The sequence below is a fragment of the Oenanthe melanoleuca genome, chromosome 1A (genome assembly GCF_029582105.1).
Source record: "Oenanthe melanoleuca isolate GR-GAL-2019-014 chromosome 1A, OMel1.0, whole genome shotgun sequence".
NCBI lineage: Eukaryota > Metazoa > Chordata > Aves > Passeriformes > Muscicapidae > Oenanthe > Oenanthe melanoleuca.
In genome coordinates, this window is record NC_079334.1 from 32,889,864 (window position 1) to 32,910,303 (window position 20,440).

The following is a 20,440-nucleotide window of genomic DNA, read 5'->3' on the forward strand; positions in this document are numbered from 1 at the left end:
AGCCTCAGACAATCAACCACAAGGTTCAACTTCTCAAGGAAGGATTTTTTTAAAAAAACAGAGAATGAAATGGCTTTATCCTTGCTGTGGAAGTCACTGCGAAAGTAGGGTGCCAGAGAAGCTGTCTCCTAGGCAAGCACCTGGAACAGGGAAGAGTTACTTGTATCTCACCAAACCTAGTGCACACTGAAAATTTAGGGACAGAATCTATTCACAGAAGTTTAGTGTCTGCTTTGAAGAGCGACTTTGCAAACTGTGCAGACCTGTTGTAAGTAAGGCAAGTAATGAGAGCATCCAGTATATGTATATTCAGTGTGCTTCTTAGTGAAACAGTGTTTAATCCAGTTTAAATTGATGGGCTATATATGTTTTGAACAAGGTTGTTTTTCACTGCTGTCTCACACCATCTCCACCATCATGGAATGCAATGTATGTCCCAAATATTCAAAATTAGCATTTTGGATTCATAAAGAAGATCGCATTTTCAACTAAATTCTGTAGGACTTAATTCCCTGCACGTCCTCTGAAACTACATCCAACTGATCAAATGCTTAATCCTTTAATTTACTGGCCAAAAAAAAAAGAGTTACCCACAAAAAAGTTTCAAAGTTGTCAGAATGGAATGCTTGGTACTTTTAAATTTCTCTTTTCCTACTCAAACTGACTTTTGTAATGCAAAATACTTTATATCAAAAAAGTTATAAGGATGTGTGAAATATAATGTTTTGATTAACCTATACTGCATGTTTGCTGAGCTTCAAGCTGTTGAATTTTTGATCTAAGAATGATAAAAGGTATTTCCAGTTAAATTCATATAGAACATAATTTCTTTTCTAATTTATTGGTTTTCTCATGAGATACCAGCTGCAAAAATTTTCTGAGAATATGAGCCAAGATCATAAGCCGCGATCCACTGAGTATGAGAGAATGTCTGAAGAGACAATGCATGAGAGACAGGCAAGAAGGATCCCATGGAGCAGGCTGGAGTATTTTGATTCTGTGAATGAACACTGTCAGCTGCAAGTGTGTGCTTTATTGATTTATAGTAGCTAAATAATATAATGCTAGAGTAGTGACAAAAAAGCCTGTTTTCCAAAATACCCCCTTCAAATGAGCGCTGAATGGGATGATTAGTAGGTAGAGGGAATAAATCTATATTGGTCTGTTTTCACTTAGGATTTTCACACAAACTGCCCATTGCCCTTTCAGGGTAGGAAGCTGTACCAGATTTCAGCTCATTTATTGCTATCTGAAAAATATAAAAGTGACAGTCTGGTAAAGGAATCTGCCCATCTCTGCCCTCCTCATACACTTGCAAGATGCCACAAACTGCAACACTACAAGCACTGCAAACACAGCTGAGATAGCTGTCTAGACGCAGCCAATGTAGGTTGTGCAGATGCAGTGATGCCCGTTCCAAATGCTTGGGAAATTTGTGAAGGTTAGATTGTAGTCATCAGCATTAAATACTATAATGAAACATGCTAACACGTCCCTGCTTCAGGCACAAATCAGGAGAATGATAGGATCAACACAAGAACTGGGACTGTGATTGACTTCAGCATAGCTGCTCCCCAGTGGCAACAGGTACAAAAGTTCTTTCATGGTGCAACTGTGGAAGTCTAAAACAAGGAAACAAAACCATTCTAATCATCAGGTTTTGCAGTAAGCTGCCTTGGTACATGCTGCCATGCTTCTGCCAGCTCTCTGATATAACTCATTACCAGAAAGGATGAACTATATTAAAGACAGCACTAGAGACACCTAAAGTGTCCCTTTTGGCCATTGACTTTACCAGAACAGAATATTACACATAGGGAAAGATTTTTTGAGACTTAGGAAAAATAAGCCAAAATAAACTAAATAATTTTGAACATGTAAAGGACATCCTGCCCCTCATTACTATAATTATGTTATCTAGGAGAGTACCTCGGGGAATTTTTTCTTCCAGATGAAAAGATGCCATGAATCCTGTCCTGAGGAGCTCTCAATTAGTGCCTGCATTTCAGGCATCCTGTACCTTACAATGACAGAAGTAGAAACTCTTTGCTTTTGGCCATTAAAGGACAGTTGGAAGGAGGAAAGAGAAAAATACAGATGGAAGGATAGGACAAATTGCAAACCAAAAAGTGAGACTGATTCATTAAAATAAGGGTGATGTAACTAAAACTGCTGAAGCACTGTTCAGTAAAGGTCTTGCTGTGCATAAATCCCATAATGAAGTGCACATAAGTATGAAATACTACAGTTTTCAATTACCCTTTAGAGTTTGAGACTGTAAAAATTTATAATACATATAATTTAAACAGAAAAGTAGCAGAATGGTATCTGCAAACCAGCACAGGATTTGACTGCGTGGGCATGTTGATGAGATTGTAGGGGCATAGTATGAAAGAGCTGCAGTGTGAGTACAAAAGATAGTTGAGGAAAAAAATTCTATTAAGTATGTATATCCTAACTTTCAAAGGAAAGAAACAGCATATTTCTTATGTCTCTGTTTCAAGGATAAGTTGTATGTATCAGGGCTATATTGCCATAATATGTTAAAACTTCCATTTAAAAATTACCCTGATTTATTTCAAAATAATTGTGGAACTCCTATAATTCAGCATTAGGGACTAAATATTTACATGGTTTTGTGATTAAAAATACCATTGTTTGTCATTAGAATCTCTGTAAAGTTTGACATTTCGTTTTAATTAACTATACCATTCAATATAGTATGGTAACACACAGGTTAAGAGAACAGAAAGGAGAACACACTGTGTTGCTTCAATAATACAAAAACTTACTGGATGACAAAAATCTCCTTGCGTCTAAAGAAAAATGAAGAGTATCTGGAAGTAAAACCCATTAACACTTTAGTACATAAACATTAATACTATTCTTATTCAGATAACAATGTGGAAACAAGTTGATTTTGAAAATCCATCATGATCATTTATGTGAGGCACAGTTAGAGCAGCCATTGGCAATGGTTCTGCCTGCAGAGGATGCTTTGCAGTGTTGTTAGCAGGTACTAAATTCTGCTATCTGCACAAGTGCCCCACACAGGACATACCCCAGCCCTTATGTCAATGAGTTCCAGATGATTCCCAGTATGTTTTCTCATCTGTTACCAGCAGCCATTCTTGTGTGCTCTATTTTGAACAGGTTTGTACATGCAATCAACTTACTCTGTACCACACACAGACATACACGAAAACCCCAGGTCAACAGCTACAACCTTTCATCTTCCAGCTATTCCTAGTCTGCAACAGTAGGATATTTGGCTACTAGGGCAAGACTATTTTAGGCTTCTCATCTTTAAGGAGACTGCCTACCACAGTGTTTCATATGTGACACAGCAGGGAAAATACAGGCAGGTAAAGAATGTTGACCAAATATTTCTAACACAGTTGGAAGTCACATATTATTGATAATCACCATTGTATTTATTTGTTGAATAATATCAGTATTTCTGGCAGTCAAAAAGCAGTTCTCCTTCTGATAAATATTTGTCACAAGATTTCTTGTCACATACAAAATATGAATTGCTGCATGCACCTTAAATGAATAGATGCTAGGAGAGCCAGTGTGCTGAGCACCACAGAAACCCAGATGTTATGCCAGTCCCTTTTTATAAAAAAAGAAAAAAGCTTTCAAAATGTCAATTAAACAATGACAGATTTATTCTTGAGCTAGTTGATTTGTTCTTGAATTAGTTGACAGGGACTTCCAGGAGTCTGGCATTTTCATAAAGCTTGTGTAAGTTTTCAGCCTACACAAAAAAATTGGGCCATTAAAAAGACTCAGAAATTCTGCATGTTTAAAATATATAGCCCCTCTTAAGGTAACACAATTAAACAGTGATTTGCACTTAGATTTTTATCTTGTTGTAAAAAGAGCTTAAGATTAAGTGATTTTCTAAAAGCTAGTGAGAAGTGTCTTGAGGATGGAGGTCATTCTTTGAAAAAGGATCTCAGTGACCTGTGTAAATAAGAACAGCACAAACACTTCCAAACAAGCAAAGGTCAGAAAGGGGTCATGGCTACAGACCCTTTGGACTACTGTTTTGCCTAAGGAGTATGCTTACCGTGTAAATCTCTCATCCTTCAGCTCCAGGTCTGCCACTGTGATCAGCTGATCCAGTTTGAATTTTGTGTCAATAATTTCAGCATCTCGTGGGGAGTATGTGCCTCCCTCTTTTTGCTTTTGCCGAATTCTAAATGAAAAATAATAGTGAAAGATATGCATGCAAAAGATTTAAGGACACATCCATCAACACTTTGATTTGACAGGCTGAAACTGAAAAATGGTTGCCAGGAATCCTTCCTTGGCCTTTATTCTTGTTTTCCTTCTAACTGTGCAATTTAGTCAAATGCTGAATTTATGTTTAAAATTCAGAAGAAAGAATCTACGTGCTGTATTCTTTTAGTTTTCCTACAAAAATTCTTTGGTAATGCCTGAATAATGCAACTGAGTAAGACCAGAATTGATAAATGAGCAAAGTAGCATCATGTGTGCAGTGCACAGCCTGCTTTTTTACATGGAAATTTTGCAAACTATTTAAATTAAAACTCAGTTTGTGTTCCTTATGTGAGACCTCAAGGTATTTAACTGATAAATTTATTAGGAAGACAGAAAATAGAACTGGGAGTATTTACTTCATACCCAACTGTAGGTAGTATTAGCCATCATGATAACCACAACCAGCTGACACATCTGTCAATAGAGAACTGGTTCTGAAAGTTTAAGGAAGGCTACCACTCTGATTTACCCTCTGGAGAAGTTGGACTTTCTTTATCTGTGGAGGTTACTCTCACTAGACTAAATTCTTTGTCAGTCCCTCCCTGAAGTTTGACATAAAACCAAAAAAAAAACCAACCCCAACCAAAAAATCAAGACATTTTGAAATTACCAATTAGTTCCACTTATAGGACTCTTTCAACTCTTCTTTAAATCATTTTTGACTGTTTTCAAACAAGCTATGGCAAGGATATAAAAATCTCACCTTGCAAAAGCATATACTGCAGCCACCAAAAGAACAACCGAAAGTACACACAGAGTAACAGCAAGCACAACTTCTACAGATCTTCCTGTAGGTCCTTCACCTGCAACAGAAAGTGGAAAGCAAATATATCATAGATTCTTCAGAATTTTTAAATTTCTGACAGTATGAAATTAGGGAATAATGAAAGATAGTCCCTTTTAGTTTTTGTATAACTGCACCCATTTTATGTTGTTGAAGAGCTGCTCCAGAAAGAAAAGTATAATAAAACCAGAAACAGTTTATGTAAGGGTTCCTAAGCACTGCTGATCTATCCAACACATTATTTTAATACAGCTGTATGTGCAGGTGTTGCCTGGTGTTTTTCAGTTTTACCTGCTAAACAGATTAAGTCAGTCTATACTGCAGTAACATCAGTCTGAGCACTGGCCTGACTTCAGCCCCTGCCTCAGTCTCTGTGCAGGACTGCTCCAGCTCCTCAAGTGGAAAAGGAAGAGCACAACTCTGAAGCAATGAGACTTGCAGCTGGCACTCACAGACACAAAGTAAAACACACTATTTTCAGTGGTATTCTAAGGGAAATAAACCAGAAAGTACTGAACTAGTGATGAGATCTGAACTCTCTGGCTTAATCTGCCTCACTGACCATTAAGTCATGCTCCTGGCTTATGTGAGAATTTGTGATATGTTTAGGAATAACCACCAATAGGTCAAAAGTAATCATAAAGGCTCTATGATGGAAAAGAAAGGTGTTGGTATTCTAATCAGTCCTTTCAGGTAAGAATGAAAGCTCATTCACAAACAGATAAACTATTTAGATTAGTACTTTCTAGGTCTCTTTTTGAACTTCTGTATTGTTTAATTTCTAGGACTCATTTAATTTCCCACCCTTCCTGTAATCGTGCACCTAAAACAAAACTCACCCTCCTTTTCTCTTAGGCAACAGTGAAAATAAGAAAAGCAAGGGAATGCTACTACTGGTATTGTTCCTTTTTGTGGACATTCACCTCCACTTGCTGATCCACCATAGAAAAACTTGGTTCCTGTTTAGCATCAAGGAGAAGAAGAAAATATACTGCTTCCTGCCACATGAAACTATTTCCCAGTCAAGGGATGACATCCATCCAAGGGGATCCATCCATCCACATTGGGAAACACCATAGTCTTGGATTTGTTTCTCTCAAAAGATTGTGATGTTTCGGATTTGAGAGTATATTGCAAATTATCTGGACTGATGTACACAAGAGAATGTGATTAGAATTCAAAATTATCCTAATTTGTCTGAAGAAGTCACCTTAAAGTTGTGGAATGAAATTTTGTAAGAACAAGTGCATGACTCTACATGTAGGGAGGAATAATCAGCTACAATAATCAGCACAGGAAACAGTAGGCTAGGTGGAAATTTATCAGAAGAAAGTGTGAGGTTATTGTAGACTGATACCAACATGAATAAGCAATATCAGACCTGTATAAAGTGACAGGCAATAGAATTCAGAATAATTCAGAAAAGCACCTGAAATGATTCTTCCACTACATTAGTAAAATTTTAGATGCAACACTGGACATTACAAGGTAAGAAAAAATTAATCTTAGGTAAAGATAATGGAATAGAAAAGCAAGTACATACAAAAATGTTTTGATGAGAAAATGAATGAAATATTTCCTGCCACTCACTTTTCACTGTGATAGGGCAAAAGTATTAACAGTGTGAAAAACAGAAGAATATCTAAAGAAGCCTCTAGAAAAGTTCTATCTATTTTGTACTGAACAGTGAAGTCTATGTTAAAATGTACAATTAACATTAATAAAAAAAAATGCAGATGTTATTAAACAAAACAGTGCTGGTGGAATGCCAACCAAGAATTTAAAAACCCACATTTTCTCATGCTTCTTTGCAACAGGGTAGGACTAAACATAGCTCGGTAGAAATGTCTGTAGAGATAATCATGGGCATGGGAGAGGAGACAAAATAGAGAATATCATGATGTATAATTCTGAAGTGCTGCACTCAATACATGATGATAACAAACTGCAATAATAAAATACCCTAAGGTCAGTTTCTATGCAAAAGACAGCTTAAGGAAACCTCATTTTGATTATTTCCTGTCCCATCAACTTTATATTTAACATGGAAAAGATACACAGGACTACCAGTTGCCCCACAGTCATGATTTACTGAACAAGTCATCAGGGTTTACAAAAAGCTTACAAGCTGCCTTAATGTATTTCAAGTTTAGGCAGTATTTATCACTGTATCTTAATTATGTCATGGAAAAATGCTGACCTTTCATTGTAGCATGGATACCGACTTTGCAATGAGAGTCATGGCTTGTGAGGAAGAAACTCCCCCTCTCCAGGTCAAGAGAAAGGTTGTGGTATACCATACACCTATTAAAATGTTTCCTTTACTATAATTAAAAAACATTATTCCAGCTGTATATTCCCATGACTTCTGCTTCAATTTTCCTCCCTAACAAAATTCCTATTATTTACAAGACCACCTGATATGTCTCACAAAATGATTTCTCAAGGTTTTCCATATTTTTTTCCGCTTCATACACATAATGTTAAATTGCACCAGAAGGCTAAATTGCAGATTTTCCAGATCAAAGACCTTTTGTATCAGTAGATTCTGAAAGCAGAATAATGTAGGGTTTTTTTAAACTTATGAATATCTCTGCCAGAATTCAAATTAAGGTTTTAGCTAATAAAATAAAAATATAAGGTTGGAAACTCACAAATTTCAGAGATTATTAGTAAGGGAGCTAACTAATTTAAAATCAAATTGCAATTCAGATTTGAGGCAGCATAAACTTCTCCTGGAGAGCAGCTAATGTTATAAGTGCAGTAGAAGTAATTGGGTAGCAAAGATTTATAAAAGCTGAATTTTTGGCATGTTTTGTGAGTTATATTTCTAGAGCAAGCTGGAAGTTCCTATAACCAAGCATGTTCTAAAAGGAAACCCTTGGGCAAGCTTCCTCATGCCATGTGTCTCAAGAGAATGCTCTATCTTCAGGACCATTCAACTGCAGTACCTGCATCACTTGTGATATATCAATTTGATATTGATTTCCCAGCACTTGTAAGAAAGCATGCAAAGAGCTTTTGATTATCTATTCCACGTAAATTGAATGCTCTAAAATTTAGAAGCTAAGACCAGAAAAAAGTATGCTGTAGTCTGGCCTTAAAAAGCATTGCTTGATGTTAAAGTTTAGCACAGAAGGCATTGGATGGGTATGAGGAGACATGGATGTCTGAGGAATTTTTCTCTGTTTTGATTTTTTCCCTACTACATTTTATTCAGCATACACACATATCTTGCTTATTTATTGTGTACAGGGTAGAAAATGCCACAAGTTTTCAATAACAATACATAAGGAAATGAATTACACTATCTGCCTGCCACTAAGTATTGCAGACTTTTGTTACAAAGGAGAAAATTGCTCAGAGGACTGGATACAGTTGGACTCATTTCCAGTAAATTTGTTTGTCCCTGATTGGACACACTATCTTTCCCTTACTGAAAAAAAAATTTGCTTCATTTGCTTAAAACTTTTAGATGCAGAATATACAAAAACAACTTTTATGTTGCACTTTCCACAGCATTCTCGGCTGGAGAAATAGTGCCAGATCCTTTCAGAATATTCAGGTAGTGAATTAGCATTTCAGGCTTTTCAATATCAGATCATGTAACAAATTCCTAAAATGGATTAGATAAATAAGAGAGCTCATATCACAGAAGATGAATGCCAAATGAAAAATATGTGCCCACTAAAATTCTTCTGGGTACTCATCCAGTTGTCTTGATATCCATTTTCAGAAAGTCAGGGCTAGAGCTTAGCTAAGTAAGTTTTTAACTTACAAATATATTAAAAGAATTTACAGATCTTATTGCAATCTGCTACAAGAGATGTCATTCCCAATTTTGGGGGTATACCAACACAGCCATGAAGTAATTATGTTTGATTTCAGACCAAATAACTTCTGGCCTACTGGCTAGCAACTTTAAATCCAGATGGATTCTATTAGACAGTATTAATTTATTAATTCATATGGAGCTTTGTCTATATCTAAAGGATGAAGGGGCTAAAGGGTCATGCCCACATGACCTGGCATTAAGTTTACTGGAATACAGAATAATTTAGGTTGGAAAAGACCTTTAAGATCATCAAGTTCTACTGCTAAACCAGCACTGTCAAGGCCATCACTAAATCCTGTCCCTAAATGCCACATTCCTGTTCAGCCTGTTCAAATGCTTAACACTTTTTCTGTGAAGAAATCTTTCCTTATATCTGATCTAAACCTCCCCTGTCACCACATTTCCTCTTGTCCTATTGTTACCTGGGAGAAGAGGCTGACACCCATCTTGCCACAACCTCCTTTCAGATCTCTCCTGAGTTTTCATTTTCTCCAGCCTAAATGATCCCAGATCCCTCAGCTGCTCCTCACAGGGCTTGTGCTCCAGACACTTCATCAGCTCCATTGTCTTTCCTTTTTGAACCTCATCCAGCTGGCCTTGGCCCATTGATCCAGCCTGTCAGATCCCTCTGCAGAGCCTTCCTGACCTCCAGCAGACCAACACTGCTGCTGAACTTGGTGTTACCTGCAAACTGACGGAGGGTGCCCTAGATCTCCTCAGCCAGGTCATCAACAGGGACACTAAACAGTACTGGCCAAATACTGAGTCCTGGGAACTCCACTAGGGACCAGATGCCAGCTGGATGAAGCTCCATTTAACCACCATTCTTTGGGCCTGGCCACCCAGCCAATTTGTTGTGCAGCCAAGACTATCCAGTCCTAGTTCTACATCCAACACAGAAGGAAACAGCACAAACAGAATAGCTACTGGCAGTTTGCCAAACAGTATGAACTACCCTGGCAACATTTTTGTTGGTATAATTGAATCTCTGCAAATAAACTTTGTCAATATCACCTCTTCATTTAACAGTCCAGGCTGACATAGAGTCTCTTGACAACTTCAAAAGGACATACAAGGCAATGGATGTATTTCTTCAGCCATTCTAGTTAAGCTACATCCAACAAATATACAGATTACTGAGTTCACTGTATTAAAAAGAAACATGGAATTGTAGAGATTCTTTAGAAATAGAGAAATACTTTAGTAAATTACAGTCTTCTTACCCAATGTTTTGACAGGATCAGAATAGTCAGAATCTGTAAACTGCCCTTTAATATTAGTTGCTCTGAACTTAAATCTGTGAAAGAAAACCAGGAAAACTACTGAAATAAAGTTTATTTGCATTTTCTTAAATATGGTTTCACTTACAAACTAAAATATTTTAGTATAATATAATTTAAAATCATTATTCACCTTCAAAAGTGACATTATGAGAAAGTGACATCGAGAACTCAGTGTAAAAATCTTAAATGTATAAAAAAATGTGAATTACTTATCTTGAGTTTGGATTTATTTGATTTAAAAACTTCATAAGCATCTTCTTTTGCTTGAAAAAAATTGTAAAAAATTTGTCTCCCATATCTATGCTCAGCCAAAAAAATTAAAATTAGATACATGTGATGATCAGTTCAATCTCCTCCGTTTCTAATTTAACTATATGTATTAAGTGTTTGCATAAATCTATGCACTTAAATCTTTCTCTTGGACAAACATGAAGACAAATTTACTTACAGATACTGCTTTCTTGGTTTCAATGGGCCATTACATATTTTGTCTTGACTGGCTGGTATCAGACATGTAGTATCAGCACCTATGACATATATCTCCTCTTTCCCACTCTGATCTTCTTTTCCTTCTATGCATGGTGGGTTTGGAAAGCCTTCATTTGTAAAATATGGCCTTGGTCTGTTGAAGTAGGCATCATACCACTTGGTAACATTCCCATCATGCTGAGCTATTGTCAAGAAAAGAAATAATAGGTGCAATTTACAATCTGACAAGACTGCAACTAAAGAAGTTATATAGGAAATTATTTTTTTAAAAGCTCTGCATGCTACTGGTTCAATTTACGCAAATAAGTCTATAACTGACTATGTCCTTAAACCCAGATTTCCTTACTATCCACACTATCCATGTTTTGTTAACTCTAAGCCAACTAAATCACATCTAGAAAATTTGAGGAGCAATTTCAGACAGCAGTTCTGCCTGTAGAGTATATTAGTAATTATTGTGCAAGTAATATAGTTGCACAAGACACTGGTTTCGAAATTGAGCATGGCTAGCTAGAAAAGTCAGTAACTCTTTAATCTGAATATGGTAAAGATTGTTTCATAAATTAAATGTCTAGATTTCCATACATGGATGGCACCCAGCAGCTCATGAGAAAAATCTTCACAATGCTGCTTAGCATGATATTTGTTTATCTTTCAGTTCAAGAGAATCTTCACATCAATAGTTATGAAGTAAATGTCATTAGGATTAGTGCTAAAATGCAAAATTCAGAAAAAGGTGAGACACTTAAGGTGAGCTCACCTAATGAGCATACTTTACTTCTATACTTTGAAACCAAGTAGAATAAGGTATTTCAATACCTTTGTCCTTCTTAGGTAAAGTAAGCCTGACCATACGATGTCCTGACATAAAACCCACTCACATTGGTGAGCAATTACTCAAAAGGTTTCACAGCACTGCTCATACGAGTAAATGTTCATCAGCCTGTACAGGGGAATAAACATTCTTACCCACACTCTACAGAAGGGATTTATGTAACTCCCTGCCCCCATAATGAAATGGAAATATCAGCTGCTCATGGCTGCATTCTTTTACGGGCAACACTAATAGTGACAGATAAATAACCTTGCCAAACCTCAAAAGTTTCATATTTATTTATACTCAGAAATGTCAAATGTCGGGGTGTTTTCCAAGGAAACAGAAAATAAAGAACTATAGTGATAAAATTAGGGATGAATAATATTGGTAGCTTCAGACAACATGGAAGACGCTTCATTGGAAAGCATTCCCAGAATCCAGTACCAGCCCACAGGCACTGTGTGGCCTTAGTGCTGTTGCCACAGCAGAAGTGACTTTGTTGTCTGTCTTCTACAATGAAATTACTGAAAACCAAGAAAACAAATGAAAAAGACAAAATCCGTGAAACTGAAAATAATTTTCAAGGGAACTTATTAAATTCTACCTCCAGCTTCTGCAACAAGAACTTGTATCTTCTTGATAGGGCCATGATCATCACTGTAATAACATATTGGCATTCTGATTGTAATTGTTGTAGCTGTGACGAGTAATGCTCCATTGGTATCATAAACTGGTGCTGGTTTCTTTTTGGGCCTTGGCGGTTCTGTTTTTAAGCAAAGATATACCACAGAGTTCTGTTTTACAATACTTTCACTGAAAGATATGTTGTTCAGGCACACAGCTGAGTTATGCAAAAAAAATCTCCAACGTATTTTCAGGGACGATTTAATGTCCTACTTACTATCTTAAGCCTCTAAAAAATATATTCTTATAAATGTATATAATTTTCAATTAAAAGAAAAAACAATAATAAGAGCCAGTCTTAATTTTTCAATTAATATCAGTAAATGACTTTGTTTATTTTGACAACTGTGATCCTGCATACTTAGCTACTCCTATGTCATATTTTAAGCTGGTTGCTGATGGTAACTAAAATATTGAACTTGATATGATTATTTCAGTGAGTCTAGATGTGCTTTATGGCATGATTCTCATACAAATAGCAAATGATCAGCAAAACTGAACACTACAATTCAAGGGGATCAATTATATATTCCTGTTCCTACATTATACAGCCTCTAAATTATAGCACAAGGCACACAGCTGTGTGCTTTCAGGTGGAACAGCAATTTCTTCAGAATTATAGAGATTTCAGATACAGCGTACTTTATGGGACATACCTTTGATATCCATGGTTATTTTCAATTGAATTTTTGGCCCTGCACCAGCACCATTAATTGCATACACCTTAAAAAACCAAACATTTGTTTCAATGAGTATTGTAATAGTTTCACATTGGACAATTCTGGCCAATATATCTCTAGCAACAATTAATGCCTAAACACTCCTTTTGTCACTCCACTAGGCTAGAACTTATTTTATATTGCTTAGAAATCCTAAGTATGGTAATTATGCAGCTCTTACAAAAGAAGCAACCAAGCTCACTTAAAGAATGATCTTTCCTCCTCTTGTGCCCAAGTCTCAGACCATTTGAAAGTACTTCATGCACATACTTCTAGCAAGCTCCCTTGCAGAACTAGACCTTTCATGTCCAATGAGCAATGCCAGTACTGGAATTAAGAGAGAAATTTAGTCTTGTGCTTGTGACTTTGTGTCACAAATTGCTTTGCTAAGCACATGAACTGGTCATCCAGACTAGTGATGCATCCTGCTCCCACTCACTCTATCCTGTTCCTTGTTCCCCTTGTTCCTCAGACTTGCCTCTCTTTGCACCCCAGCTAACATTCTTGGCATGAAAATCTCATATTCGGCCAAAGTTTCAAACTAATCTCACTCTTATATCAAAGAAAAAGAAATAATAACAGAACATCCCCCCAAATGTATCAGTTCTTACGCTGACATTATAGGTATGTCCTCCTTTTAGTCCTTCTATCATGGCAGTGACTGACTGATCTTTTTTTTCAATGACACTAAGGTTGTGAATCTGGATGGCAGCAGGGTCATCTTCATTGTAAACCATAGCTTGATACACTTGAATATTTCCATTTGGTTCAGATGGTGGCACAAATGTTACTTGGAATTTTGTTACTTCATCTGGTATCTTCTGAAAAGTTATGTTGTTAGGTGGGTCTTCAGGCACTAAAATAAATATTTCAATGACCCACTTAATCAGTTTACCACTATTACTATTAGAGTAAAACCTGAAAAATTAAAATTATATTTTGTCTATATCAGTATTATTTCATTGACATTTCCCATTTTTTAATTAAAAATTCTCAAATACTTATTGCATATGCAAATATTCATAAACACAATAAAAACTCAAATATCTACTGAAATCCTTTTCTTAATGATGGCACTGAATGCTAACAAACTTTTAAAATAATAGTTAGATAACACTCTGTAGTATCTACTCAGAAAATCTTTTTCTGATTATCTACTCAGAAAATCTGAAAGCATTATACCTCCAAACACATCTGGGGTAGACAAATCTTTGCACAGGTTTACAACCAAGAAAAAAGAGTCAGTGAGTATTCCTTTCTAAGAACAGCAGAGTATTCCTCTGTTAACAGCAAGCTCCCTCCCAACATATAAATAACCCACTGTGCTCCTGAGAGTCTCTGCTTATCACAGCTAAATCTTCAGGAGAAATTTTTCCACAAACTGATGCCCAGACACAAGCACAACATGCATTTTTCCTGGAGGCAGTTTCTTGTCAAATGCTGATTCCAGTAGCTTATTCTCAGGACAGCAAAGGTATAAATCATTTTCCCAATGCCCCTATCTGAAAGAAAAGGCTGCAACATTCTTTCCAGGCAGCTAAATATTTATTGCTCTACCTGAGCAGACAAGTATGTAGCATGACCTCTAAATAGTGAAATCAAGTGATGGAAGGTAAACACATTCCCTCTGCCAAGGATTTAGATGCAGCAGTCCTATTTCCCAGATTTTTTATACCAGCCAACAAAAGCTTACTGAGGCTTCTCCAGTGTCAACTGATCCTAACTAAGCTGTATGCTAAGCTGTACCAACCAGATAAAACAAGATGAGATGGAAAAAAATAAGTGTTCCTTTCTAAAGTTACTGAACTCCTAATGTATCACATATTTACATAAGGAAAAGGGCTACCAGAAAAGGTACCACAGGATGCTGTCTGTCTCAGAATAGATCCAGCTACCACATAGTTTAGTCTTTTTCCACAGCAAAAGAGCATATCATCTTCCAGGGATAGAAATAGGTAATGAAATCCTTAGAATTTATCTTATTTAAAGCATTGGAGAACCATCCATGTATATATATATGTGTGTGTGTATGTGTATATGTATATGTATATGTATATGTATATGTATATGTATATGTATATGTATTTGTATATATGTGTGTGTGTGTATGTGTCATATCAATAGAGGCCTTGGGTTTTCATATATCAAAGGAAAGATAAATTATAAAGTCACTGTGTAGTACAATTAAATCTGACATTAACCTGAATATGGAACTAAAAATATTGTTCTGCAGCAGGCTTCACTAGAGATAAGGTAATTATGCTTTATACACAGGTGGTAATTAGTTTGAATGAAACAGAACTTTAATACCTCTTGAGAAAATATTTTTAGAGTTTTGCTTGTTTGTTTGTTTGTTTGTTTAAACTAGAGAAAACAATTCAAAACCAGCAAAGACAGTAGACAGACCACAACCATGATCTATGTATGTAAATTAAGGACTATATCTTCCCCATGTACATATTCATATTTTGTACAATTTATAGTTTTGTAAGCAAATGCAAATGTTATCTACTTTTCTGTAACATCTCTCAGTTTTATTTTTTGGACTAACTTAACAGCATCATCTACTTTTGTTACCTTAATATCTAGCTCATTCTCCAGATTTTTCAGAATGTGTGGAGCAGCTGACTCATACAGAGTTTCCTATGGGCCTTCACTAGCAACTTGCTTCCACTGAGAATACAGAGATAATGTCCTCAAGTCTGCACACATAGCATTTATAAATGGTAGGATTCATTTCACTTAATTTTTTATGTTTAAATTTTGTACCAAAAAAGGATGTGGTATGGAGTTTTCAGTAGTCTCTTAACAGGTACCTCCAAAATGGAGTTATCCCTGTCTAAAATAGGTATCTCCTACACATGTTAATGTATAGATGGAACCTCTCTCTTCATTGGCTATAGAAGTAATCTAGTTGGCTGTGTTCTACATATCCAAATTTTACATGGAGCAAGGTAGGATCCCAGCATAACTAAAGGTAAATCTTAGTATTTATAACCATCCTTTTTTTATTGTCTGACACCTTTATAATATTAAGGAAAAAATATTGTGGGGACAAATCTGTATTTAAAGTCCACCTTGTGTTAAAAGTCCTCATGTATTTGTCAAATTGAAGAAAACCTGTGAATTTTGATCTGTATAAAATAGAAAAAGTTACAAACCTGCTTCAAAAGTGGAGACAATTACTGGGGAACTAGCCTTGCCTTCTAGGAGCGCAGCATTAACATCCCCTGTAAAGGCAATGATCACTACAGAATACCTCGTAAATGCTTTCAAATCTGAAATTTCTAAGACTTTATCCTCCTCATTTGTCTTCAGAAACTGAGCTTTATAGTTTTCATTATCCACCTGTAAAAGACCAGTAAAATTTTAAAGAAGTTGCTACAAGGCTTGGAATAGCAAAAGAAGGAAATTATTATTTCTTATTTGCATCTTATTTACTTTTGTTATAAACATCTTATTTAACTTTTATTCTTCCACTTGCCTACCTAGTTATATAGAAGGGTTCACAAGGAGTCTCTGGATACCAAGAGTACAAAGCTGTGCTGGGGAGTACACTCCCATCTAACCCATGTGATGAATCTGGCACTTAATGGGACACTTAAGGGAATGGGCTCTTTGGTTGGAATTGTCTCACATCAAGTAAACATGAACCAGTTTGGAGACACTGGGCCAGGGCAATTGTAGCGACCTGGAATAGGCATCAAAGTAGGCAAAGGTCCAAAAGATGAGCAGCTATATAGCAGAAGATTGTTTGGAATACAATTGGAAATTGTGCAGCAATATATAATGTTGATACAACAGAAGAAAGTGCCATTCTTCTTTGGTTATATTAATAGAAGCTCTTTTTTAGGAGAGAGTTGGGAAGGATTAGTTCTCCCACTAGAAAAGCTGGAAAGATTTAAGGTTCAATATAAAAAAAAAGAGGATTATAAAAGATCTAGTAATAACTTTAAAATATAAGAAAGGATGCTAATAAATTGAAGATAATCCACTGTTTACAGTGTTCATAAAAATACAAATAGAAATTTTACTTACACAAAAACAAACTAGAATTAAAAATTACACAATCTGCAATGATGTACCTAAAAATTTAACTAAAACCATGACTATTAATTTAGTTGTAGACTAAAATAATCTATTGAGGGTTGCTGAGCAATTTTCAGAGCTGGATATTATATGAAAAAGATAATAAAGCATTTTTGAGGAATACTTTAGGCACACTTGTTTCTGTGTTAGAGCAGGCTATGGGTTGTCTTACATTGTGGATGCCTCTCATCCTTACATTTCAAATAATCTGGAGTTCTGTAGGAAAATCTCCAGTGTTGGACTTTGTATCAAGTTAATCACTTCTAATAGTAGCTTCAAAAACAAGAAAAGGAGGGAAATGGGTGATTTTTAGTGTTTCATCAAGTATCATTTACAAAATTGTATTTATATATATTCCCACTGCTTCAGTTAATAATATTTTTATTCTTGTTTCTTCAATGTGTAATTTGAAAAGAGAATTAGGTAGCTGTACAGTAGTTTTCCCACTGAAGAAAATCTGTATTAAATGCAGCTGATAAAACATTAGAATAGCTCAAGCATACCATTAATTTGACAGATAGGCATATATCCCCACTGAGAATTAACCTGAGCTAAACTTTCTGATGAATTACACAGACATTCATTTCCTGGGATAGCCATCAAGAGCTGAAACATTTTCTTCTTTCTGACTATCAAAAATCTGGCATATAAATATTTATTTAACAGCTGAAGTACAATCACAGCACTGCATCATTAAAAGTATTTCTATTCTTCATGAAATTTAATGGTTAAGTCCCATTTTCTTTACCCATTTCCAGAAATATTTTATTCAGAAGAACTTCCAGTTATAGTAGACAGTAAGACAAACTAAAATATGACTTGGAGGAAAAATAATGGAGTACTTTTTAGGTTTTCTAATCCTTCAAACTTCAAAATATATCCTAGTAATTCAAGCAGAATTCTAATATATTCAGTTATGAATATAAATTATTAACTTTTAGTATATAACAGAGGAGAAACTTGAATTATTTTGTTCTATGATGCTATTTTTATAAATATTTAAATATACTAAAAATTTCACTGAAAAAATTCTGCTAGCTTTATTGGTATTTAAGAAGGAGTAGGTTTGTCTACTAAAGTTCTACAGAACTGGCACCTGTAGTTACTGATCATTAGACAGACAACATCTAATTACAAGGAATGTATAAACAAAAAGCTGGTTATCTGAAATATACTTGGAAAAAAAACCCAAAAAAAACACACTTTGTAAAAACCAAACTGGTCTTCCAAACAGAAGATTTAAAACAGTTTTTCAATTTCCTCTCAAATGCTGGGCAAGTTCACCTGGAAAATTCCACAGATCATCTTCCTTCAGGAGTTTTTTCATCATTTATATTGATAAGGTATTTATAATATTTTCAGAGTATAGATTGAGATTACATAATTTATAATTTTGGAATTATCAGACAAAGGGCAAATTGTTTCAATACAAATTCATAAAATATTAAACCCCAAAAAATCAAGCTTTGAAAACTGAATTTTTTAAGTTTCATAAAAACCATGAAATGTTTTCCTGCTGATGCACTAAAATGTTGTTTAGTCAAAAATGACAAGAATTTTTCACAAGGAAGAAGACTTCTCTAACTTTATTAGTTAGAAATAAAACTTGCTATGTTGTTTCAATGACCAACCCATCAGGCCAAGCAATAATCCCTGTAAGTCCTCCCCTTGTTGCACATTCTTTTTTCTGCCATGCTACTGCAGTAAGCAGTTGAGAGCTGAGCAGATTTCACTCTACATGCTGTTCAATGAATTTAGAGGAAGAGAAAATTACAGGACTACACATTACAGTCTCTTGTAATTGTTCTGGGTAGCTTAAAAATATTTGGTATTTTTTACTGATCTCCTAAGGCATTTTGATTGCACAAATACCTCAGCATTAATATATTAGCAGATCTGTAATTCTTATGACAAATTCAGAAAAATACACACATAGTCTTACTCTCTTCTCAGAAAACCTACCTTTCTCTTTAAAGGCTTAAATAGTTTAAAGTAGACTTTAATTTTTTTCCTGATATCTAACAGACTGATTCAAAAATTTTGAAACTCCAAACAGCAACTTTTCCTGGGTGATGTCTGGTAAACTACTTCGTATTTTCACTTATAACCTTGTCTGTCTGTATAATTCCTGGCAGAACATGGAACCTATATCCTACTTCTCATGTGATTGAACTTAGAAAGATGCCTATCTTGCCACAGGGCAGGAAATGGGATTTATTAATGGTGGCTTTAAGGGGTTTTGTAAGTGCAGTAGAGGATGAAAAGAGAAAAGCCACTAGAGTTTTTCTCTTATGTCAGCTTTTTTTTTGTTATAAAGATCAAGGAGAAAGAAGTCTTATTACTGTGCTAGCAAAATACAGCTAATCTGATGGACAGAGCACCAAGTGCAAAGTGGGAAATCTAGTTTGACTTTAAAGTTTGCCCTCTGGTGTAACTTTGTACAAGTCATTTCCTTTTGCTAGGCTCTCCACTTTGCTTTGTAAAATCACTGCAATGAACCTTTCCTTCCTTTGAAGAAGAAAAGGTCATTATGGTTAAAAAGAGGTCCACTTCCACAAAGCTCAACTGTTTTCCTGAATTCAATTATCTCCCATTAATAAATTAAAAAAATGTACAATTTACAATTTATGTGGAAATAGACAAAATTATATGGCTTTCGATACAGTAATGTTTGTCCTGCAAATTCTGTAAGAACATCTGCTGTGGTATTGATATCCCCAAACATCTGTCTAACCACTAAGAGTAAAACAGAGTTGCCTTACTGAGGTAACATCTATGAGGTAGCTCGTTGGTCCTGTGATGATGGCAGGTTCACTCCAGCTGATATTAATACTGTGAGGAGATGTAGCTAAAACAGTCACATTTTCTGGAGGACCATCTGGAGCTGAAAAGAAAAATGTGTATATGAATCATGGCCAAGAAAGTGCACAAAAAATAACCCAGTATAATTTTAAAGGCCAGTAGAGATTTGAAAATAAAACTTTGTCACACAATTAAGATTACATGTTGCTTGAATAACTATAATTTTTCCTTTTTTTTCATATGTAAGTCACACCATGTGATTTAGAAATACATCTTTCATTGCAATCACTACAATTTTTCCAGAGTATGGACTGCCTACGACTTCATCTTAAATTGAGATTATAGAGATTTTTAATTACAAGTTCTTTATCAGTATTTCACATGACACAAGCAAAGTATATGCAAATATTTATACAAATAGACAAGCATAATATGTTTGTTTATGTTAAATCAATCATTCAAAGAATAGAAATTGTTAAAAGACATCATACTCTGCATACTAGAAAAATATTCCAGCAGTATTGGAAAGTACAAGTAGAGATAATTTTCTACATTTCCTTTCAATTTATTCTTAACATGTTGAGAAACTACAGAAAACCCAAACAAAAGAAATGGTAAGAATTGAAAGAGGGCAAGAATGTTCACATT

At 35.3% G+C, this 20,440-nt stretch overlaps 1 protein-coding gene across 1 annotated transcript in view; it reads right to left on the bottom strand.

The window, feature by feature from the left end:
- PTPRQ (protein tyrosine phosphatase receptor type Q) overlaps positions 1 to 20,440 on the bottom strand; it is a 122,120-nt gene that overhangs the window by 20,969 nt on the left and 80,711 nt on the right. The window contains exons 44-53 of the mRNA XM_056515959.1: positions 19,753 to 19,874; positions 16,063 to 16,249; positions 13,513 to 13,757; positions 12,839 to 12,905; positions 12,103 to 12,261; positions 10,641 to 10,863; positions 10,133 to 10,206; positions 4,994 to 5,093; positions 4,076 to 4,204; positions 2,793 to 2,837 (exon numbers count right to left, since the gene is read on the bottom strand). Of these exons, the coding sequence (XP_056371934.1) occupies positions 2,793 to 2,837; positions 4,076 to 4,204; positions 4,994 to 5,093; positions 10,133 to 10,206; positions 10,641 to 10,863; positions 12,103 to 12,261; positions 12,839 to 12,905; positions 13,513 to 13,757; positions 16,063 to 16,249; positions 19,753 to 19,874 (1,351 nt within the window). The remainder of the gene's footprint in view (positions 1 to 2,792; positions 2,838 to 4,075; positions 4,205 to 4,993; positions 5,094 to 10,132; positions 10,207 to 10,640; positions 10,864 to 12,102; positions 12,262 to 12,838; positions 12,906 to 13,512; positions 13,758 to 16,062; positions 16,250 to 19,752; positions 19,875 to 20,440) is intronic.